Raw genomic sequence first — 25,893 nt, 5'->3', positions numbered from 1 at the left:
TCAGTCTTTTTTTTTGAATTTGTATCACTTGTTTTATTTGATCCACCATATAACGTTTTGAGGCTCTAAACGTCTAAATTTAATAGGGGCATGTGTCACGGTTTTCTGTACCATAAAGATCTGACAAAGTATGTATGAAACAATGCCAGACAAAGCAAAAAAATTAAATAAACAAGAAAAAACCATCCCAAAAAATCCGCCTGCCTTGACTGGAGATCTAACTTCAGACCTCCTGATTACCTGTCAGACTTGCTAGCATTGCACCACAGTGGTTACCCAATAATTGGGACCAGGGGCGGTTGGTCACATTGTATTTAAGGCGGCACAAATCCGAAATACAGAATCAAATTTTATTGGTCTAGTTAATTTAACTTAATTTGACCTACTTTGTATATATATATATATATGTGTGTGTGTGTGTGTGTGTGTGTGTGTGTGTGGAGGGGTGTATTGCAATTGTTTGCATATGTGCGTGTATTTGTGTGTGCGTGTATGTGTGTGTGTGTGTGTGTTAGAATATTAACGAGACGTACTCACAAAAGAGCATCAATTATCTTGGACAAAATTTGTCTGTTAACTTTCACCTGTTCATTATAACGACTCACATACGCAGCATGTCCTGTTTCCAACTGATTTCTTATATCTACAACGTTGAAAAGTTTATATTTAACAGCATCTGTGACATGGCTATTTGATTCAGAATGTTTCTTCAGTGCCTGAGAGATGTGCGCAATATCACTGAATCCTCCTGTTGTCCGTTATAGCATACATCACCAAAAATCAAGCAATAAAAACAATGAAGCGTTTTACGGCTTTCACTGGCAGTAAGGCATTCAACATTTTAAAAATAATCATTATTAAATCGGCGCTGTCTCCTCGGTGTGTTAGAAACTAAGTTAAAATTCACTGGTTTGTGTGGACCTAAATCTTTCACCACGATTTTCTCTTGAGGGGATAAGTGTCGGAATCGATTTTCAATTAAAAAATCAACATGATTCATGATTGGTTACAAATTACAGAAATAACTTTTTAAAATAAATGATTCAAGATAAAGACAGGTAGGTTTCATAAACAATGACAACAGCGATAATACATTTTCTCTGAATACTTACGGTATGACACACAACTTTAGAATAATTGAATTTAAAAATCCACATTAAATTCCAAACGCAAAGCACTTGTTAACTTCACACACAATCAGCGACACCTTTATAATTATACTATTATTAGACAATGCACACAATACAAGTTGAGTAGGGATCGTTGGGAGTGTGCGGGATGAAGGACTCCGTGGGGTCAGGGATTTTTATTTATAGTACCATGGGGCTCTTCTCGGTGCATACTTTGTTTACTGTTCTTTTTGATATTCAATATATATTTAAGCAAAACCAACAATGATAAAATATATATTTATTGCCATTCTCTTCATCCGTATATCTTAATGAAGCAAAGCCTCTTCTTTCAGTGATAAAACTGATATGGTTTTAATTTATCCCAAGTAGGACCTCAGGGCGTGCATCGCTAGATTGGCCGTCTTGGCCTAATTATTTTAGCAGTGAAAGACAATAGTTAGTTGGGGAGGGAGGGTGGAGGGAGATTGGGGAGTGGTAACTAACTTTCTTCAAGGTACCACAGAGTATAGGATAAGGACAGGACGGCCAAACGAATACTGGCTCATATAAACAAAAAAAACTTCCCCACCACACCACACCCTCCGCTCATTGTCACCCCACGCAGGCAACGGGGGAAAGATGAAACGTGCCGATTTGACGCTACCTTCGCGAGCGACGCACGAGTCATCAAATATTAAATTTAAAACAAAAAGCAGTATGTGCTAAATTTTTAATTTTATCAAAATTTTAAAATTGAAGTTTTTTGTTTGGTTGACATGCTAATCTACGGAACATATAGGGCGGCACAAAACAACTTCGCTCTATTGACCGACCGCCAGTGATTGGGACCTTTGATTGCTTGTAATCTTCCCAAGGGTACGTGTCTCCTTGTGAACCATTGCTTGCATCACAAAACACAAGCATTAGATATAAGAGGACGAAAACGGAGACATTAGAGTAGCTCAATTATTATTTTTGAAAAATTCAAATTGACAAATTAGGGAGCAGGTACCTGTGTACCAAAGCAGCACATTTTGATTAATTGTAACTACCATAAGTAAGAGTTTGAATGGTTAATCATTGTACTAATTCTCCACATATCGACATCCTCTCAGGCATCAAGCTGGCCGACTGCTTCTAACATCAGTGAAGCAAATGCTGAGAAGATATGCCGGGACACCATTCAAAACTATGCCCAAGGTCCTTACTGTACATCCATCATACCGTCTCATGTTGCAAACGCTGTACAATCATGCATCAAAGACATTCAGGTATTTATTACATCCACAAGTCAATTTAATGGTGATAATGATGATATGATGATATTGTTATTTTAATTTGTTTTAATGAGTTCTTTATAATAAAAATTAAATGGAAACTTTTAACTATTTTCTCTCCAGTTATCCGACGATGTCAACTGGGCTTTGCCAGCCTTGTCCACAGTCATGTCTCTGTGTCGTATTGAGGCCTCGACAAACATTGCCTTCTGGACCAACACAACAGGCAGTCTAGCTATCAACAACACTCTTATTGACACACTCTGCTTCAATGACTGCAATGGAAACGGGACTTGCCAAGAAGGTACGTTTTACCCGATAAAGGCACAACCATTTGGAAGTATAAGGAAGAAACAGAATACTGATAATACAATACTCTTCGTAAAGTTGCATGTAATTACATGAAGCCTCTCAAAAATAAAAGAAAAATATGTTAACACAAAAGAGAGACAGGAGAGAGAAATAGTTATCAAAAAGAAAAATGAACTCTCGAAAGTGACCGAATTTTTAAAGCAAAATTGTTTTATTTTCATTTTTTTCTTTCTTATCAGGTAAATGTGTCTGTAATGAAGGTTATGGACTTGCAGACTGTTCAGTGGAGCTATCCGTTCCACCAGTCATCTTCTGCATGGAGAACCGTGGTCTGTGTGACATTACCAAGTCTTCTTGTATGAAAGTTGAATTAACAGGAGCTACTTTTGCTTTCTCGGAGAATCTTCTTTGCCGATTGACACCCATTGAGGTATGATAAGTTTATATTTGTATATTGTCTATGACCCACCGATCAGTCTTGTGTTATATTTTGAATCTGAATCTGAATATGACTCGAAGTCGACTTAGTTCTGTGTACTCGTATTCGAAGGTGGAGAGAGTTGTTGAATGTGGCAGCCATTGTTGGTGTAGACTGAAGTAGTTTGTTAGAATGAGTCATAATGAAAATTGAGTATAAAATCAAAATAATCTGAAAACAAATGAATTTGAATTAAAAAGACAGCACCCTCACCACAATGGTGGCATTTATTTTTACTTAATGTTTATATGTTGATTACGAAGTACAATTTTCAGCATCAGATTGAAATTGTTGGTCTTGTGTTTTATTGTTAAATCTGCTAAATTGAATATAAATGTGGCGTTAGATTTTCTAAAACGCTGTGTCTGGCAAAGCAATAAGAAAATACAAGAAAATAACTAACCCAAAAAATCAGCCTGCCACATCTGGGGATCAAACCTCGGGCCTCCTGATTAATAATCAGACATGCTATCATTACACAACAGAGGTTACCCAATAGTTGGGACAATTTTTATGCTTATATCACCTGTAGAAGCAGGCTGATATTTTTGGATGTTTATTTTGTTGTATTTTTCTTTCTAGCTTGTCTATCACTGTTCCATTCACACCTTTTCAGATTTTTTCTCTTACATCACTGCCTGCTCCCTAATGTGTCAGGATGATATTTTCAGGCGTGAGACCTTGTGAAATTTGCATTTTATCACGCACTCAAAACTACAAATCCTACAAGCCATGACATTCAAGAAAAACAAATTAGATTATTTAAAAATTCTACGAGCCTATGATATTTAACATAAAAATCGAGTATGTATTGTACAGGGCAACAATTTTCATTCATTATTTCAATGTTATATCACGTCATAATCAACAGTAAAAATGTCAATATGCCTTTTTGTCTTTGCAAATTGCTAATCTTTCATGAAGATCTCTATGAAGTCTCAATAATATGGTAAATTTCTTTTCAAGTCAAATAAAGGAAGTAATGAATGATGCGAACATGATTTTTTTAGTCAGACATGGGAAGAAAATGAAAGCTGTTTTAATAATAATAATAATAATAATAATAATAATAATAATAATAATAATAATAATAATAATAATAATAATAATAATAATAATAATAATAATAATTTGCATTGCTAAATCACTCTCTCTTCCTTACTCTGTCCCCCCCCCTACACCTCTCTCTCTCTCTCTCTCTCTCTCTCTCTCTCTCTCTCTCTCTATCTATCTATCTATCTATCTATCTATCTCCCTCGCTCTCTTATATTTGATGCAACTAAAAAAGATCAGTTGTGGTAAATATGTGTTTGGTGTCTCGTCGTTAATCTGTCTCATTCACATTTATATATTTTGATATAATAATATAACTTATCCACAGATATTGGAAAAAACAACAAAGAAATCTGGAGAATCTGTCACGGTCCCTGCTGAATACTTCCATTTCAATGAGATCACGTGTTCACTGCCTAGTGCAGGAAGCTACATCATTGAGGTCACCAACAACAATGCCAATTTCAGCAAGGGTTCCATATTCACCCTATATCACCCAGCATGCCATACATGCACTGCCAGTGGAGATTGCACATTGACTGTGAGTATAAATTTATATCATAAGTATTGTCTTTAGATCAATTAAAAGACCAACAGATCACTTGGTCGACAGTGTAAACAAATGACTAATTGTCCTTGAGTCTGTTTATATGAATGAGATCCCCTCTCATTCTACGATATTTTAGGGGAGGCAAATTTAGATTCTTTAATCTTTCAATTATTTAAAACTCTCGAATATATAAAGTTGGACATGTCAAATTCATGTAAATAGAGATAATTATACATCAAATATTGACTCTGACACATATTTGTGTGTTATATAGTTATTACTCAATATTATCAAATTAACAATGAATGTTGTTTATATAAATATGATGAATTGTGTCTATGCCTATTAGAACATATTATCTCTTAATCGATACGATACGATTTTAGTTCCAATAATAGCCTGGGCATCTCTATACTTTACGAAGTGGCATTTCTCAACAGGTGCTTAAAGCGACCACGTCTACATGTTGTCAAGAAAATGTGTCAACAATTGGGCAATTGGGCCATTAGCTGTCAATATATGTCGATATATATATATATATATATATATATATATATATATATATATATAGGTAGACAGTTTGGTCTGTGCTGTGCTGTAGGCGCAGACAAGAGGAGTAAGGCTTGAATTAATTACATCAAAGGTGATTTTTTGGCACTGCAGAAAATAAATTACCTTTGATCACTAAACGCCTCATATTATCATCTCAAAGCTCGTATTGAGGCCATGAGATGCTGCTATTTTAATCAAAATGTGTGGATGTGGCTTTTCATTTAAATCAAGTCTAAAATTATCGGAATTCTGTATTATTGACCCAAACACACGATTGTTTTCTATATAAATAGATCTTCTGCTCACTAAATTTAATTTTAGACACTAATTCAGACTTGTGTCTTCATATGTATTATAATTTTTATTAATACATTTAACTTATACTATAGTACTGTCTAAAAGGCCAATAAACATTATGACAACGCAGCTCGCCACTCACAACTAAAGATACTTATCCTCAGATCTAAATTATGGACTATTTGAGCAAATAAACGTTAAGTACAAAATAGATACACATTGCTACCAACCGGAGCAGGTTTGATTTGATTTTTTTTTCTTTAAATCTGCACAATCCTCTCCAGTTTCCTGTTGAAATATAGCTGATAATATGTGTTTCCTTTTGATGGGGGCACATTTACATCGAATGCTATAATATAGTATTTAAATGGTTATACCCAATGCTGAGGCCCGACAAAGACGTGTGTGTTTGATCTCATACTAACTATCGCTCAACCAAGCCAGAGTTGTCCGACTTTGTTGTATGCATATTCTCAAGCTAAAACGCTTTCATAATAATATATTTATTTTCTAGTTTGAAACTTGCTTCATTGACAACCAATGCTACTCGTACGGAGAGGCCAATCCAGCCAATGCGACTTTTGTCTGTGACAACTACCAGAGCTACAACTCTTGGAGTCTTCGTAAAGGTAAGGTGGTAGCTGTTCTTGTGATAGTCAAGTGAGTAATTGAAGATTGAATATTTGTTGAAATAAATTATTCTTATATAGATAATAGTAATACAATTTAAAAGTTTTCATGATAATATAAAACATTAAATTATGTTACTACCACAGATACAACTAAATATCCAGGAAATACTCTTTAAGTATCTCTCAAGTTTATCATAAAGTACTTTTCACCTGATTTATTAGATCCAACTACCCAGATATTGTGGATGGACAGAATGCTTAAAAATAAACATTACTACTTCCAGGACCTATACTGGACTCTGCACGTGAGTTGAGTGTTCCAACTGAGATATGGTGGTCCATCGTTTGTCTATATAACCTTATAACAATTTTTCTAATAACTTTCCCAGAATTCCCCTATGTCCGTGGCAATCCCATGCTGTCAACCTCCTACAATGATACCTCAATGGAGTTCATGTTCCAGTGCCAATTCAGTGTCGAACCCAGGGATGGTGTTTTCTATCTTGTCGAGTGGAGACACAATAACAAAGTAGCTCTAAACGTGAATGCCTCAGACCAGGCAATCAATGGATCGGTGTACTTGAAGCTAGAAGAAATTCCATCATTCGCATTCCAGTCAAATGTAAATATCACAATTGTCTTATTTAAAAATAGGATAAAAAATGTACAGAAAAATATGTCTTTAACATTTATGTATTTCACCAAAGTTAATATACTATACTCCCGTCCTCCAATTTACCATATTTTAATTCCATACTGTACAAGATGCCTGTTAATTGCATATTATATAATAGCCTTCTTTCATCGCATATTATATCTGGGTCAGTGGCGGTTCTAGCCTATTTATAGTGGTGGGGCAAAGATGATTCGGTCATATATATATATATATATATATATATATATATATATATATATATATATATATATATATATATATATATATATATATATTTCAAATTTTAAAAAATAAAATATTTCAACAACAAATAACCACATTCACAATGAAATGACAATACCAGTAGATTTTAATTATTCCAAACGTAATCAAAAAGGAATCACGAAAGAGAATACAACAAAAAAATAAAGCGACGAGACAAAATGCGACAACACCTTGACAATACAAGTACATTTCGTTCACTCGAAAAATTAAAGAGATTGATATTTCTGTTACATTTTCAGAAGTACGTAGTAACTTTAAAGTTTTCATCGAGAAGCAACAACCGCGATATGACTCGAGTTTCATTCAGAGCTCAAATTGCATCATTTTTACTGCTCTCTTGGTGGTTAGAATGATTGTGCCGGTGGTGGTAGTGGTTGGAATAGTGGTACCGGTGGTGGTGGTAGAGGAGGAGAAGGAGGAGGAGGAGGAAGAGGAGACGGTGAGGGAGGATGTAATTATGGTAGTGGTTTTGGTGGTGCTGTTGGTTAGAATGATAGTTGTGGAGACGATGACGAAAATTATATGATGATGTTGATATTGTTTTTATTGCTATTGTAGTACTTGGTGTTAATGTTGTTGTTGTTGTTGTTAATGATGATGATAATGATGGCAACGACGATGTCGTCGACAATGATGATTACCGTACGATATTACAAAGTTTATTTAATCTTAGGCTTTCGCCATTAAATCATACAATTTGATGACAACATACATGAAAGTGGAAAAAATGGTAAATGGAACCAAACAATAAATTGATACCATTAATAACCACAAAAATACAACAATCGTAATACCACCAATACGTACAATAATAATAATAATAATAATAATAATAATAATAATAATAATAATAATAATAATAATAATAATAATAATAATAATAACAATAATAATATTACCATCATCATTACTACCACCACCATCACTATTACCACCACCACCATCACCATCATTATTACGTTTCCAATCAGTTTTTCTCGTTTTTTAAAATTTGATACCTTAATAGACGAAAATTCCGGTGATTTTTTTAAAGGATAGTTAAAATATCTACGATTTTATCAACCCTGAAAACTACGATTTTTATTTTCCTATTTCAAGTAGGCAGGTCTGCTATGACAAGTATCAGTTCCATAGTCAAAAAAGACAAATAAAAACAAAGTTTACTTAATCTTAGGCTTTCGCCAATAATTCATACAATACAATTTAAGACAAAATAATGCTACCAATCTCTCCTCATGCATTCGTTAGACTATAACAATAACGACCGTGTTATCTTTACTCCTTACCCAACCAACCCCTATCTTCCCGCCTCTTCATCGCGAACTATCTTATGTATGTATTAGCTTCAGGACGGGCAAGTACGGAATCTGCCCACCCTTCCTTTAAACGTCTTTATTTCCTCTATAACTTAGAATTCAACTCTCTCCTTTCTCAGAAGAGTATTTCTCGTATACTAATTCAATTGTTGAGTAAACCAAAATGGTGGTTGTATTTTATATATTTATTTAGTCGTGACTTCTGAATAAAAGTGTTTTATTAGAGGGAATGCAATAGAAAATACATTGTTTTGCAAAAATATTTAGTCTGGCAATAAAAATACAGCGGTAATTACTTAAAGATTTTTTTTTAAAAAGGGAACAAATTAATTTGTTAAAAAAAAACAACAACAAAAAACAACAAAAAACAAACAAAAAACAAACAAACAAACAAACAAATAAGACAACAATTTAAATAAATGAATTTTGAGAAGCACTAAAGAAAACGAGAAAAAAAAAAAGAAATAATTTAAATGGATAAACAAATATATTAAAACAACACAAGTTAATACTAACTTGATATAATATTAGTAAATTGATAAATTTAATTCAATACTGGAACCTTCCCAATGTTATTACATCAATGGTATCAGCACAAGTAAGGCAATAAATAAGAAAAAGTTCGCTTGCCAAAATCTCTATTAAGTGTTCACTGGTTTATAAGGTGGGCTCATTTGAATTAGCCCGACCTAGAACTAGAGAGGCCAGACAGCAAAATCACCGTCAGGCGATGAGATGACGATGTGGGCGGAGTGGAGTGGTTGGGAAAGGGGGGGGGGGGGGGATAAAAAAAGAACAGGAGCGTATCCTGGTTTATGCATTACGGGGTGCATGGTGATTCGCAATCTATCAAAAATACATACAAATTGATTTCAGTACGAAGTATCAAGTTTAAGTACTAACTTTTAAAATTATCTCATTTAAATTAGATTATTTCGGACCTGGTAATACAGCTTATAACTTGAAAAAAACAGGCTGGTATTTGCCCACCCTGCCCATTATTACCAGCCGTCCCTGATCTGGGTACCCGTATACATCCGATTCTAGTACTGTAATGTGGTGCATTTTGCTATTAATTAAACGCCAGTTTTAGAGTATGCTATCATTCTCACCCCCTGTTACAATTGCATTGTTTTCGTACAAGACAAAGCATTTTGATAAGGATGCCAAATATTTTCTCATGCCGAAAATTTGATCATTGAGGTATGGAACAAAGTTATTGGAACTATTATGAAACTACGGATAAAGCTTAACTGTTTTGTTCTAGAGAGTCATACTATTTTGTTCAGGAAATACTTGACCCTATTTTTTCCATGACGATTTGTTTTAAGATTTCTTGATTTAATCTGATTTTTGTTATAAGCTTTTTAGATTGTTTTGAACAAGTAATTCAGTCCAGATTTGAATGATATACACTATTCTATTTGCAGGTTACATGTGCCCTAAGTGCTTGCTTTGCAGAGAATTGCAGTTCCACACAGAGTCCACCCGAAGAGAGCAATACATTCAAAGCAGAGATCAAGGTTTGTATGCTCGTGCCCCAGTAGACCAAAATGAATCTGAGCAGAAATAAAATAATAATACCTTTATTTTACTTCACAAAAAAGGTTTTCAATTTATATCTACAAATATTTATTATTTTTGAAAAAAGAATATAATTTTGCTCTGAGAAAAAAATTTCATCATGATTACGACGAAACGGACGGTGACAGCCAAAATATTATATACTGAATCTGTCCTATAGCTTGCTTTAAAATAGAATTGAATTCCATCGGTCTAAATTCATAATATGCTATGGTAATGATATAATATATTATGCATCTCAGATGCTAGAAAGGGCTGTTATTTATATGTACAAATTGTAAGTAAATTGCTCTTAACCGAAAATCATCTTCATGATGTTCTTTTTTCATTATTTTTTAACTAGACAAAAAATGCAAAGACCTTTCTCTTTTAAGCCAGATATATTTTTCCTGGAATGTCCATTCAACAGCAGTTGAGAGAACTATCATTCGAGATCAAAATAAAACCGATCATTAAATTCTAAATGAAATGTAATTTTTTAACGATTTAGTTCAAAATTCATTTAATTTTTAAATATGAGCTCACAGCTTAATTTAATTTTTCCAGATTGTTGAAAGAGATGTGACTGTTGTTGAAGGCATGGATCCAGCGTTTATCCAAGTAGAGTCAAATGTCCCACCACAATTCCTTTGTCGTGAAAGCGACACTCTGCTATGTCACGTGTATGCCTCGATACACTTTGTCAAGTCTTCCCAGGACTTTTCGTACCCTTATAATGCTGACCAGATCATTGACCAGCTGGTTGGTGTTCAGGATGACAATGACCCATGTGAGGATTTACGTTGTATAGTTTTATTGTGCATTGTATATTTTACATGGAAATGCACCATATAATCTTTATGATAAGGTATAATCTTAAGTATTAAAACGTTTTTGCTTAGTTTATGCAACAAGATATGAGGTCATTTGATCTGGCTAATTATCTTCGTTGGGAGGATTAAATCAACATCTCTCTCTCTCTCTCTCTCTCTCTCTCTCTCTCTCTCTCTCTCTCTCTCTCTCTGTAAATAGGATGCTAGTTTATCGCAAAATACTCTTTACGATGCCTATATTAATATATATATATATAATATATATATATATATATATATATATATATATATATATATATACCTATCCATCCATTAATCCATTTATTCGTCCTCTCATCCATTCATCTATCCGTCCATCCATTCATCCATCCATCTATCTATCTATCTATCTATCTACCTATCTATCTATCTATCTATCTATCTATCTATCTATCTATCTATCCATCTATTCACCTATCTATCTGTCTTGTTCTTTTCGTCTGATTATATACCGCTCTCTTTTCCCGATTCATTTAATTAGTATTACTGTCAGCTGATTTACTTTATAGTTTCTTTAATAAAATAAATCTTAATGTTTATATCTATTTGGAATTAGATTCAAGACCTTGCCACATGAAATACATGACATGGCCTGGTGTTGTACATGTCCCTGTCAAAGCCACAGTCGACTCTCTCATTGATGGAGACCAAGTTCGTAATGTGGAGGTCAAAGTGGTTGTTGAGTACAACTATACAGCTCAATTCATGACAGCAATCGGGATGCAAAAGGTATTTGAAAACATAATTAAATAAGGAAAAGACAGAATGTTAATAAAACGAATAATTATAGAATAATGGTAAATATTTATTATAATCGTAAGTAATGATATTTATGATAATGGTGTTTATAGTGATAACAGGGAATGTATTATTATTATTGTTAAATGATTTATTCAAACTGCAGAAATGACACCAGGAGATTTGAATGATTGACTCAGCACAGAAAACTGTTACATTCAGGCATCTTACTTTCAAGCATGATTAAAGCATACAGGCTGTGGTTAATATTGTTTGTGAAAACTAAATTCCGTTCATAATTACAAAATGTTTTCCATCACAACAATGGTAATAATTTTGCATTTGGTATTCACACTTGAATCTAATGCTTTTGTAATAAACTTTTAATAAACTGTAATAACGTTTCAGTTCCGTACAATGACATTCCTCGTTTTAGCTTTTCATAGCAATCTCATAAAAAATCAAGTGACGTTTTAAAATCTGACGCTTGGGGATTAGAAAGTCAGATAATAAAAACCCAGCGCTTTATAATTTTATTTTGACAACTGTTACAACCGTTGAAGGTATGATGAAAAAATTAAATAAACTGGAAAAATTAGATGTTTGACTTCAGATCAATAAATAGCTTTTTGCAACATAAATGTGTACATTTCAATGTGTGGGTTAATAGAAAAGTAGAAAATAGGATTCTGAATATATATTACTTGGTATTTTGCTGTTGTAAAAGCCTTTCTGTGATTTCCATTACTTTTACAGATCTAAATGAAACAGCTAGTGCTATAGATGATTAAAATAGATCAGGAATGTGACTTTTGCCAGCGGGCTATATCTTAAGCGTTCCAGTATTTTGCTTTATTATTGTATCCATTGCATTGAAATGTAAAAAGTCACAAATTCATTATTTTTATATCTTATTTTTAAAATTATTATAGAATGCACGAGAACAACAGACAGTCACACGTATATTGATATAAAATTCTAGTGATATAACGAATGATTAACACATAAAAATCACAATAATTTACAGAGCACATGACATACGATACTTTTTAAAATAAGGTACCAAACTTTGCAGTTATTTTCTTTCCTTGTGTGCTTCACTCTTTAGAAATAAGGTATTTGAATGTCGCTAATGTTACTTCAGGTTATTCACATAATTCTATATTTTTTAGGTTACTATTGTGGATATGGATTCATCCAAACTATGTGCTTCCGTCAACGACCCTCATATGACTACATTTGATGGAAGGTAATGGTCCAGTCTCAACTTTAACGGTTGAAAAGTAGCAGATTCGAGTCATGGCGAATATGCTTTCCCCCCCCCCTTTTTTTTGCCATCTTAAGTGCCATTTAATGCCATGGACGGACTGGAAAATAAACCGAATTTTTTTTAAAAGGGTTAAAATTTTGAAATAAAAACACAATTAAATTGTATTCTTAATTTGATTATTTGTATATACAAAAATGAATTTTGGAATGGTCAGAAGCTTAGAAAAATCTTTGTGATATTTCAAATCTTTATTAAAGGATATAGGATCAAAATTATAATTGATTAACAATCATATGTTTCTTTCTCTTACAAACGTTTAGAGTGCAAAATGTCAGCTCTAGTCTTTATGGACTGGATTTATTTTCTTTAGATAGTTCTCGTCAGAATGGTTTAATTATACAATACATGACAACTTTTTTATTTTTCCAGGAAATATGATAACTACTTCGAAGGAGAATTTGTTTTGTACAAACACAAGACCAAGCCTTATGAGGTATTTGTTGTACTGCACTGCAGAAGCTATTATTAATTTCAATCAATCGTTTCTCATTATTTGGTTTAAGGCATGGGTTTGCTTTCATTTTTTTTCTTTTATCTGGAAGTATAATATTGTTAAATGCTTCTTTATTATTTTGTCTTTCTTTTTTTATCAGATGTTTCTTTATTTGACTGACTTTTTAAAACTCTTTAAAAATTATTTTGTAATGTGTGAAAGAGTCGCTCAGTGAGCGTGCGCTGATAAGTGAACTGAAAACTACATGACACAAACTGTTATTTCAAAACAATGCTCTATTTCCCATCATCGTCATTACCATTCTCTTCTTTTTCTTCCTCCTCCTCCTCTGATTATAATAATAATAATAGTAATAATAATAATGATAATAATAATAATAATAATAATAATAATAATAATAATAATATAATAATGATAATGATGATGATGGTGATAATAATAATAATAATAATAATAATAATAATAATAATAATAATAATAATAATAATAATATAAATAATAATAGCAATAATAATAATAATAATGATAATAATAATAATGATAATAGAAATAATTGATATCATAATGTGACAATAAATTATTATTATTATTATTATTATTATTATTATTATTATTATTATTATTATTATTATTATTATTATTATTATTATTATAATTATCATTGTTATCATTATTGTTCCAATGATAATATTATTATTATTATTTTAAATTATTTTTATTGTCACTATACTCTCTCTTTTACCTAAATACAGGTGCATGCATTCTACCGTAAGTGCAACAAAGGCAGAGCATCCTGTAACTGTGCTGTAACAGTAAAATCGGTTGATGACATCATTCTCATTGATCGTTGTGGTCCCAGTGACAGTAAAACCAGGCCACCTGTTGACATCGCCATCTATGCAAATGGAGAACTTACCCCAAATACAAAGATAATTCAAGTTTCTGAGGGACGTAAAATGAAGGTAAAAATAAATACTGTAAACTCTACTCTGTCACGAAGACAACATGTGCCTTAATGAAATGAGACTGTTGTTGTCCTGATAGCAAAGTTGGTAGAGCATTTGCTTCTCACGCAAAAGAGACCACAATTAGTGCTGGATAAACTCTAGATTTTTTTTTTCGGACTCATTTCCTGCTTAGGTGATTAGTTAGCTGGATCTGTTAGATCTACATGACAGTAGTTTGAGATGGACTAAAATGTTATTTTCTATTCAACACAATAGAAACGGGGAAAAATTCTGTCCCCATAGCTTTTATAGCGCTGAAGGACTACTTATTTTAAATCAGGATGATGAAAGCTGAGACAGTCATAGCGGAAAGTGTTGATGTTCAAAACAAACACTTGAGTGTTGTATTAGTCATATAAAGCACTCACCTCAATGAAACGGGACTAGCATTGCTACCAGATATAGTCAAAAACACTTTTTTGGATCTCCCTTTCCGCCATGAAATGATTGATTAGCTGGGTCTGTTAGATCTGGTGGAGAGCACGTTGCAATATATTGGCATCCTATCCAAAGGGTAGCCAGTAATTTACAATCGGATAACACAATAGGATCCAGGATAAACTACGGTTTCAGAGGCTTTATGGCTCTAAATGACTTTTTAAATATTTTTTTTCTCAATTTTATTTAAAAATTAGCAATTGAATTATATTAATTTATACATTACTCATTTTGTATCACAGGTCGTTCTTCCAACTGGAACTGAAATCAAGGTTCAGATTTACAGCAACTATCTCAATGTTTGGGTTCAGCCTTCTGCGGTGGACTTTAACCAGACTGTTGGTAAGTTTGATTTCTATTGTTATTTTTGTACCAATCCATGTCTTTTGTATTTTTATTCAAGTATAGCAGGCTATGAATTATATAGCCCGTTTTCTTTGTGATGCAAAGCGTGTTTTTATCAAGAATATGTTATATAAAATAAGACGTAATGAATACTACCTTTTTATTGGAAAGCTGTGCCTTGCACTAATAAAACCTCATCTTTCTTCTTTTTGGCCAGAGAGCGTTTACTAAATATACTGAATTAATTTGTAAAAAATAAAGATAAAACCTTGAGATTTTTTATTTGTTCTTAATGACTGCGACATACGTACAGCTTGAACCATTGGTTTGAAATGTGAGACAGTCTGTCAGTCAAAATGGAATACACCAAAGCATTTGCTCGTTGATAGGTTTTTAATAAAGCAACGAATACGCCGAATTCGTTAATTTTAGTTTTAAAATATATCTATCGGAAAGATATTTTCAATATTGATGGATTATACACTTTAAAAAGGTTCAAAGGGAAGTGGCCTCCCAATGGCATGTGCTCAAAGATAGAATGTCAAATGTTAAACTAATGCTGGATAAAGCTGCCATTTTTTCTTGCAGACTCCCTCCTACACACACCTTCCAGTCTACCTGCAAGTTGATCCGTTTACATAAAAAGCAGCAATTTGGATTGCAGGCTATATAGCAGGTGTAAAAAAAGCCACATTATTTCAGAAGCAGATCACATCAAAATAGGCTACCATATGATATTATTTTTATAGATAATATATAATTTTACAACGCTGCTTTTATTTCTAGGTCTTTGTGGTAATTTTAACAATGACAAGGATGATGACTTGATTCTCTCTACTGGAGAAATCTACAATGGGACTGAGAAACAACCGAATGATTTCTCTGTGACTTGGCGGTATGTAGGGAGTATTTGACACATAAATATAGATATTGAATATATCGGTGGTAGAAGGTCTTTTTATTATCGATTAAATGGTATTAAAGAGATTTAGCTTGCATTAAAGGTTCGAAATTATAAATCAAATTAAATAGAAGCATATAAATAGAAAGCGTCTTGACAGTAACTAGTAACTAGAAAAGAGATACTAACAGATCCAAAGTAGAACATTTATTATATCAAATCCATATAACTTCTTTTCTTTTCATTGTTGCGCATTTCCACAAGTTGTAGGCAACTTGAATTAACACTATTAAAACGCTTTCTTTACCCAGGGTGAATGCTTCAGAAACACACTACAGAGGTGTGTGTGCTGGTGCCTCATTTCCACCACACAACTATTCATTCTGTCACTGTAATCAAACTGGAGAAAGCATGTGTACCAATGATCTCCTTATTCAAAGATGCTCTGTGTCTGACAAATACGCAAAGAGAAATGGCGGAGGTGAGTAGTAGACCAATATACACAAACCACAATGTTCAAACAAGAGAAGTAGAAAACAGTAGGGGCTGCCTGAAGCCGGTGATCGTAAAATATTAACGAAAGAGTAAAAATGGAGAGGCTTCGTATGGGAACAAAACAAACAATGGACGTTTCGGGTACAAACCCTTCGTCAGCAGAACAATACACAAATTAACGTGGAAAACAAATAATATATATATATAATATATATATATATATATATATATATTATTTTATTTGTTTTCCACGTTAATTTATGTATTGTTGTGCTGACAAAGAGTTTGTACCCGAAACGTCCATTGTCTTTTTCACTCTTTCGTTAGTATAATGTTCAAACCAAAGACGAGGAGATGACAAATGAGTTTTATTCAATAATTTAACAAAATATTTTATTACCCAAAGAAAGTATAGATTTCTTCAGAATTTTGCAATGATGTTATTTTCTTTACTGCTCTGGTGAGTTTTAACAATATATTTGATTTGAGTTAAAATGATGTAATTTTCCACAATAATAGTCTCAATAAGTGATGAAAAGGTTTTCAAACTGGGGTAGTGAAATTTTTCAAAAGCATCAATTTGGTGATTCATATTATAGCAATATATTACAAATGAATTATACCGTGAAAATAATAAGAAACAAACTAGATAGATCTTCCTTTGGCTGTTCAAAAAAGAGAGGAAAATTTGGACTGCGTTAAACCCCCAAAATGTATCTCTAATTTTAGTATTTTTAATCATGTATCAAATGATGAAGTGAAAGAAATCATCCTAGTCTCACCACCCAATCTTGTCCCCTTGACCCGATACCAACTAAATCTCTTATTTAAATGTTTTTAGAACCTATTACTTAAAACATAAATAGCTCATTGCAGTCTGGGGTTGTACCAGATTGCTACAAAAATGAAATCGTCACCCCTATTTTAAAAAAGCATAACTTAGACCCTGAAAATCTGAAAAATTAATGCCCTGTATCTAATTTGGTGTCTAAATTCTTGGAAAAAGTAGCACTACAGCTGCTAAAGAATCACATTGATACCAGTACTCTTATTGAACATTTTCAGTCAGCTTACCGTGAGCATCATAGCACTGAAACCGCTCTTTTGAAGATCGTGAATGACTTGCTGATAGCAAGTGATAATGGTGAGATATCTATCCTTACGCTGTTAAATCTATCTGCGGCAATTTGACACAGCAGATCATGCAATCCTGTGTGATAGGCCTTATTCTGATCATCTCTGGTGCTGCACTATCGTGGTTTAAATCATATCTCACCAATAGGTCACAGGCAGTGAATGTAAATGGGAAATTTCTGACGATGTCTATACAGAATATGATCAGTTTTAGGCCCTATCCTTTATGCCCTTATACCTTACCATTAGGCAATGTAATACGCTCATCTTCTGTTAGCTACCATATTTATGCTGACGACATGCAGCTATATAAAGCTGCCTCTCCTCATGATCTCTCCTCTCTTGTCTGTGATTTAGAAAATTGTTGTAACTCCATCAAACGTTGGATGCTAGAAAATAAGCTATTGTTAATGAAGATAAACTGAATTTGTTTTGATTGGAACTCAGCAAAAATTAAAGTCTATCCATTTGTCAACTCCTATGCTAACCATAACTGATTGTGATATTACTATTTCTGAAAAGTCTAAAATGTGGGTGTCATTCTGGATAGTTCTTTGTCTATGGATCAACACATAAACAATAATGTGAATATGGTGTATTATGAGCTCCATAAAATATTACAGATGAGGTCATTTTCACATTTCAACACTTTGAAGATAATTGTCTCTGCTTTGATCTTGTCACGCCTCGACTACTGCAATTCATTGCAAGCTGCTGTCCTCAAAAACAAACTCCAGAGAGTACAAAATTGTGTTAGTCCTGTGAAGATATCATTACGATGATACAAAGGACATTCTTCGAACCCTCCACTTGCTCCCAGTAGTCTCTAGAGTATAAAATAGCCCTTGTCTGCTTTGGTGTATTTGAGTCTTCTGTCCCTCTCTACATTCAACATTTACTCCATCCGTACGTACCTCTGAGAAATCTTATATCCCACGAATTAAAATTGATAGACCTCCTTAAACTAAACTTAAATACTTTGGTGATATGTCTCTTATGAAATTCGGTCCCACGATTTGGAAGGATCTCGCTCAATAAATGAGATTTTCGAGCTCTCTCTATATTTTTAACCCTAAAAACATATCTTTTCAGTAAATATTTACTTCATTGAACTTTTAAATGTATTGTATGTGACTTGTATGCTATTGATGCCTGTTTTATGCGCTTAATGTTTTGATATTGGTTGATTTGGTCACTCAATGTTATTGTTACGGGGTAAACAATGCCATGTTTTTTGTTTTTGTGTTCTTAAAAGCGCTTTGAGGTTTCGACGAAAGGCGCAATAGAAATATGATTATTATTATTATTATTATTATTATTATTATTATTATTATTATTATTATTATTATTATTATTATTATTATTATTATTATTATTATTTTTATTATTATTATGCCGACTGAGTCTTTAAACAAATATTGAGTAAATATTAATTTATTAGCTCAATGATAGATAAGGGAGCATATTTTATATGCCGAGAAATAAAAAGGCCAAAGCTTTGTTTTAATGTATTTACTTTTTTTTCAGGAGTTGATGTGACGGCAAACTACGTCAAAATGCAGAGACAATCTTCAGGATGTGCCCCTGACGCCACATTTGAATACAACAGCACCTATGTCTCACCTGTAAGAATATCACCACTCGATTAGCATAATTAATATATCAAGTTTTAATTCCCTACTTTTCACATTCTTTGGACTTTCTAGCGACTTAAACCTATCTTGCTGAAGTGGGATAATTTTTAAAAATTAATTTAAGTAAAAATATAAATCAATCTAATTGAGTCGCACTGTTTTTCTAAAATTGTTTATATTCCTAAAGTATGACCTTCATTTTTACGAAAATAGATTACAGTTTCTACCTTTACAAGAGTAACGTGCTTATCTTTATTTTGATACACGAATAATAGCTCAAATATCCAACTACAAAAACAACCCTTTGTCAAGACTAAGAGACGCTCACTCTTGTATAAACACATTGACACACCAAAATACGTCCACAGTCACAGAAATATAAACAAAAAACTCACACATACAAACTCACTTTCATACAAATCAAGGTCCATGTTAGGAACAGCTTTTTTGATCATAACTATTTTGTTAAAGTCATGAAGAGTTATACATGTATTGGACGTTTTATTTTACAGAAATACAAATGGCCTACTCCATCTGGTTGGACGTTCATTCTGGCCAGCAATCACTGTATTGAATACTTCCACCGAACTTCGATAAGTGTCAAATGTGCCAACCTGTTCACTTTGGACTATGATAGAACCATTGAAGGATGTATATCGGACATACAGGTAATTTATGAAGCATTATTTCCTGAAATTAGAATATATATATAAAGAAAAGATATATTAAATAAAAATGATTTCTGTTTTGGTAGAATGGAAATATCTTTGCAATAATAAAGAATTCAATACCTACCTTTTGTCAAAAACACCTTTCATTTGCCATTGTTCTAATCGGTACTCATAACAAATATACAATTTTTTAACATACCAATTACTCCATTTGGCCCATTATATTACGATATGCATTTTCTTAGAACCTGTTTTCACCAATGCTTACCTTTTATTAAATGAGTCGTTCAGTTTCATAAACAGAACAAATTGGATCATATGGATGTCTCCAATTGCATCGGTCTATTGTTTCAGATTATGGATGACACGTCCTATGCAATAGAGGCTCTTTCCAGCTTGCTTGAGATTTGTTTGTCTGCATTGACAAGAGATGTGACATTCTGGGTAGACCAGAGACCCAATACAACTCTTGTGGATTCCATTTGTCTGAACAACTGTAATAATCAAGGCGATTGTCAACAAGGTATAGTAAAAGACACATATGCAAAATACCCAAAAACACAATGCATTCGTATACACATAAAGTTCTAGCTTTGGGAAGTTTCGTATTTTATTTTAAAAATTCATACAGAGATAAGAAATCGGAAAATTTGAAGCCGCCATTGATGTAACTTAAAAATCTGAAAAATAGAGATCAATTTCTAGATTTAAAAACACAGAAACTCAAACATACATGATCCTTTTTCAGCTATCAATGCTAAAAACAGATATAAAATGTATAAACACTCTCAGTTTATCTTTTGTCCCTGATGATATTAACAAATTGTCTTCATGTTATGTTCTATGTTTCTTTCAGGTATCTGTAAATGCAATCCTGGATTTGGAGGATCTGACTGTTCTGTTAACTTCACAGTTCCTATTGATTTGAGAATTATTCGGCCAGGTGTTTCATGTGATCTTGACAACGGGCCTTGTGATGAAATCTCTTTCATTGGAGGACCGTTTGTCGACTTGGACAATTTGGTGTGCATTGTGAATGAAATGAAAGTAAGTTCTTTCTTAGATTAATTTTACTTTTTTCCTCATCTTCCTCTTTCTCCTCCTCCTCCTCCTCCTACTCCTCCTCCTCCTCCTCCTCCTCCTCGTTCTTCTTCTTCTTCTTCATCATCATCATCATCATCATCATCATCATCATCATCATCATCATCATCATCATCATCATCATCATCATCATCATTAACCGCATTTATCATAACTAAAAACGTTGATTTCATAACTAAAGATAAATATTTTCTTAAAAGGTTTAATCTTCTCCTTTATCAGTACATCACCGCTGGTATGTATGAAATCAGACCTAACACAACACAAACCGTCAAAGCCACGTTCATCTCCTTTGAACGAATCACCTGCTACCTCCCTGTTGTGACAACCATCACCATCAGTATAAGCCAGGGGTCCTATCTCACAGAGTTTGGAATTTGGCAAGTCTACCGGTCCAAGTGCTTCAACTGCAAAGGCAATGACTGTGTTTTAAAGGTAGGAAGCATTCAGTTAGTTTGAATTGCCTGTATTATGACCAGTTTAAGAAATTTTCGATTTGATAGATGTACCCCTTTTTCGTATGATTTTGTAAAATGTACGATACAAAATGCTTCAGTCAAATATTTCAAGGCATTAATTTGTACTGTAATTTCTATTTACCTATGTTGTTTGCCAAAAAAAGATTTCAGCATTAAAATGCTATTTTTATGCATTACTTAATAAGCGACTTAAAAAAATATTCGTTTGTGTATGGGGGTGCATTTTCCACAAATAGGAGTATTTCAATAAAATTACAATATATTACAGGACAACTATTGTTACATCAATAACACATGCTACGGAGTGACAGAGAGCAGTCCTAGCAATGCAGACTTGGTGTGCGACCCCAACAAAGATGTGTCAGATTGGACAGACAGAAATGGTTGGTGACATTTTAATAGCAAGGCTCAATCAAAGAATCATAAAATCTAATGCAAAAGACTTAAGGGCCTCAAAACTAGTTGTAACAGAATTTGCTTCTCTTTGTATATAGGAATTGTTAAAGCGAGACAGAGAAAGAGAAAATAAGAGAGAGAGAGAGAGAGAGAGAGAGAGAGAGAGAGAGAGAGAGAGAGAGAGAGAGAGAGAGAGAGAGAGAGAGAGAGGCATTTGGATTGTAATGTTCTTATATACTAAGTACAACATAATGTAGTGTAAACCCAATGGCAATATTATCTAGCCCTCACAAGACATCTCTTGCTATAAAGATAATTAGATTTGAAATACGTGGTACCACGGTAAATATGAATTTTTAAGACATACTTTTCTGATAACCACTCCTATTACTACATGCTTTGAAAGATGCGAAATTCTTATAGTTTATTAATATGGGTTTATCCCATTAAGCTGTGACAAAATGTTATTATCAAGTAGGACATGAGGAAAAGGTGGTAACTCATTTATTTCGAATACCTACTGAAAAAATGTAACATTGACCTGCTTAAGTCAGGTCAAATCAGAAATATACAGATAGCTCGTGGAATCTACCTTTTTTTGAACGGGTCCCCTATTCTTAGTTTTTCTTATGTGCCTGATAGAGCAGATTTATGTAATTTCAAATATTCTACCAACTTTTTTACTAGTTAAATGATTTAAAGATGTCATAAAATCCCCGAAAACAGACTAATGAATATCATGTTTATCTGACACCTAGTGTGGAGAATAAAAAACGTTGCACTTTCCGATTTAATTACTAAATTCTGTCATCCTTTGGTAGAAGAATAATTTGCAACTTGGAACCATACACCTTCCAAAATCATGTTTATAAGGGTTAAAGGAATTTTTCAAATTAAGATAATAGTAACACACTGACATCACTTGGTCCTTACACGACCTTAGACATGCCATAAACACACAACCAAAATTAGCTTTATTCTGATTCCAATGCTTTCTTTGAATTCACCGTTAATATAATAGTAAATTATTTTGCCCCATTTTTCATTATTGTAATCTTATAACTTAAATTCACTCCTTTGCATTCCAGAATTCCCCAAAGTTGATGTAGAACCAGAAATAACAACACGGTATGACACCAACACATCTCTTTTCCACTTCACCTGTAACTGGGATCATGCCATAACTAATGACACCACACTTACACTTTTTGCTCAATGGTACTTGAATGATGACATTGTGGACGAGGTTGAGGTTTCTGTCAATGACACTTACTACGACATTGACCACACTGTGTTTAGCAGCAATCTCACTTATGAGAAAAAGGTGGGATTTATACACATATTTTGTTTATTTGAATTGTTGCATAACAATAGGTATCCCAAACTACTGCTGTTAACAGGTGAATGTTACAAATCGTCAAAAATGAGGTTTAAGTTAAATTTAAGTTATCGTTGAAAAACTTATACCATTAAAATCAGAAGCTTTTAAAAATTATAATATCCCAATTTGGGACTGCTTGCTTGTTTCAACGCATAGCGCCATGCATGTAAACAAATCCTGTTTTTTTCCTTCCCCTATAAAAGAATATGGTTTTTCAAAAATCATCAAAACATGAGGCCCATTTGAAGAGTCTCTCTCTGTCTTAAACTTAAGTTCATGGTGAAAAACTTATACCTTTAAAATCAGCAGCCTTTGAAAATTACAATGGCAAAAATTTGGCCTGCTAGTATTTTTCAGTGCATTACGCCCATCTATGTAAAAAAAGCCTGTTTTTTCTTACCTTAACCAAGATATATTTTTCTTCACAAACCATCAAAAAATGAAACTTTAAAAACCCATAACTTTTTAAAGTTTATTTTCCAATTTGGATAAATAGTGTTATTTTCCATGGTTTGGGAAGTCACATGTGGCTTTGTAATTTAATTTTTGTTATTTGTGTAACGAAATTTTAGTTTGGGATACTTAATAACAATTCTGAGTGGAAGTAACCAAATATATGCAAATACTAGTCAAAGTTTAAAAACATGACTTTTTATAAACAAATTGATGATAATTTACCACATTTTGACTTCATGATATATAAACGTTTTGTCTCATGGTGTATTGTATAACAACTTGGGACATCTGAACGATATGTGTATGCGGCAATGCTTGCGCAGTTTGGCTTTCCCACCAAACAAAGTAAAGAAAAGAAAACAGAAATACAAAAACAAAAACAAATAAACAAAAGAAACAAACAAGCAAATACAACACAAAATAACAGCAATAACAACATCAACTACAACAACAGCAGCAGCAGCAGCAACAACAACAACTACAACAACATCAACAACATCAACAACAAATTCCCCCAAACAAATGGAATTTATAAAAGATTTTAAAATACAATATGAAGTAACACATTGTGAGACTATTTCTTCGTTTATGGTAACATAGTTATTCACAATAAACCCATGCCACTAACATAAACATGATAAACAATTTTTAAATTTGATAACAAAGCAGTGAACAAATTTTTATAATTATAACTTCTATTGTGAGCTTCCAAATTTTAGTAAAAGCCAAATTATAAGTACACACATTAGCACTGTCTAGCCCGGGAAATTGTGTGCTTAATTGTTACAGTGTATAAATTTATGTCTTATGATTTGAATGCCTTGTTTATAAAGAATAACTTATCAATATGTTATATTATCAATTTCCTTACAGATCTACTGTGGAATTGTGGCATGTGTGACCCAGAGATGTAACATTACACGTAGTCCTGTCATCAGGAGCAAGCCATTTAAACTTGAGATCAAAGTAAGAAAACTGTGTGACTTAATCAATCTTATTACCAGCTAAATTAAACATTCTAACTACTCTGAACCATCATCATCATCATCATCATCATCATCATCATCATCATCATCATCATCATCATCATCATCATCATCATCATCATATTGATGATGCTAATGGATTTGATGCTCGAAATAGAATGTTTTCCGAAACTGTAGGAAGAGCAGGAGGAAGAGCGAGATAGGAAAAAGAGGGGGAATAGGAACACAATGACAATTTCTTTATGAAAATTAATATCAGTGATTTTTATTCTTTAATAGGTTGTTGGATCCAGAGACATTGTGGTCCTGGAGGGTGGAGATGACAAGGCCATCAGGGTGACTTCCAACTTCCCACCTGCCCTGTTCTGTAACACCACAGATTCTAGTGACCAAAGTACGATTCTAGTGTCATTCGAGGTACCGGAAACTGACCAAGACATAAGGTGCCCAGTCACGAATGAAGTAGTCCCTCAAGTTGTGATTCGTTGGACAGAGCTAAAAGATAGTCCCGTAACGACATGTGGTATCGTTTTGACCAACTTGAACTGGCAAAAGACCCAATTGGTCAAAATCCGAGCAGTTGTTGACGGGAAGACAGATGGAGATCAGATACGTAACATTGTCATCACGGCACAATTGCGTCAAACTATCTCTGTTTCTATTACTTCAGTAAAGGTAAGAATAGCTGACAATGTAGTTGATTAAGATTTAACGTCCGGCTATGTATAATGACAATAATTTGAAAAACAGAAAAATGACCGATTGATGAGTATAATCACTAGAATGATTTTGTTTCCTTTTTTTTTCTACTTTTTCATCTCAAAGTCATAAAATGTAAAGGTCATTTGTGTAGAAGGATTTTTGAAGCCATCATATTTCTCTGACTCTAGTAGTTTAGCCTTTAATAAAGATATGTGTTAACCTGAACAAATTGAATATACCGTTTGAATATTGTAAATTCCCTCATTTTCTGGGGTTGGGGGTTGAAACAAA

General features: G+C 33.1%; 1 protein-coding gene across 4 annotated transcripts in view; it reads left to right on the top strand.

Annotated features, from left to right (window-relative positions):
• The window catches only part of LOC144964570 (uncharacterized), a 247,857-nt gene that overhangs the window by 96,639 nt on the left and 125,325 nt on the right, over positions 1 to 25,893 (top strand). For all 4 annotated transcript variants that reach the window (XM_078898999.1, XM_078898998.1, XM_078899001.1 and 1 more), the window contains exons 50-73: positions 2,228 to 2,383; positions 2,513 to 2,693; positions 2,941 to 3,131; positions 4,561 to 4,773; positions 6,146 to 6,260; positions 6,653 to 6,885; positions 9,950 to 10,042; positions 10,650 to 10,872; positions 11,511 to 11,683; positions 12,865 to 12,941; positions 13,392 to 13,455; positions 14,229 to 14,438; positions 15,164 to 15,263; positions 16,053 to 16,161; positions 16,479 to 16,648; positions 19,324 to 19,421; positions 19,943 to 20,098; positions 20,456 to 20,624; positions 20,958 to 21,148; positions 21,425 to 21,637; positions 21,950 to 22,064; positions 23,166 to 23,401; positions 24,788 to 24,880; positions 25,180 to 25,575. In XM_078898999.1, coding sequence (XP_078755125.1) covers positions 2,228 to 2,383; positions 2,513 to 2,693; positions 2,941 to 3,131; positions 4,561 to 4,773; positions 6,146 to 6,260; positions 6,653 to 6,885; positions 9,950 to 10,042; positions 10,650 to 10,872; positions 11,511 to 11,683; positions 12,865 to 12,941; positions 13,392 to 13,455; positions 14,229 to 14,438; positions 15,164 to 15,263; positions 16,053 to 16,161; positions 16,479 to 16,648; positions 19,324 to 19,421; positions 19,943 to 20,098; positions 20,456 to 20,624; positions 20,958 to 21,148; positions 21,425 to 21,637; positions 21,950 to 22,064; positions 23,166 to 23,401; positions 24,788 to 24,880; positions 25,180 to 25,575 — 3,975 coding nt within the window. The remainder of the gene's footprint in view (positions 1 to 2,227; positions 2,384 to 2,512; positions 2,694 to 2,940; positions 3,132 to 4,560; positions 4,774 to 6,145; positions 6,261 to 6,652; positions 6,886 to 9,949; positions 10,043 to 10,649; positions 10,873 to 11,510; positions 11,684 to 12,864; positions 12,942 to 13,391; positions 13,456 to 14,228; positions 14,439 to 15,163; positions 15,264 to 16,052; positions 16,162 to 16,478; positions 16,649 to 19,323; positions 19,422 to 19,942; positions 20,099 to 20,455; positions 20,625 to 20,957; positions 21,149 to 21,424; positions 21,638 to 21,949; positions 22,065 to 23,165; positions 23,402 to 24,787; positions 24,881 to 25,179; positions 25,576 to 25,893) is intronic.

Source organism: Berghia stephanieae, chromosome 2, assembly GCF_034508935.2.
Source record: "Berghia stephanieae isolate SIO BIC M18660-M18661 chromosome 2, UCSD_Bste_1.3, whole genome shotgun sequence".
Taxonomy (NCBI): domain Eukaryota; kingdom Metazoa; phylum Mollusca; class Gastropoda; order Nudibranchia; family Aeolidiidae; genus Berghia; species Berghia stephanieae.
This window is presented reverse-complemented; position numbering and strand designations above follow the sequence as displayed.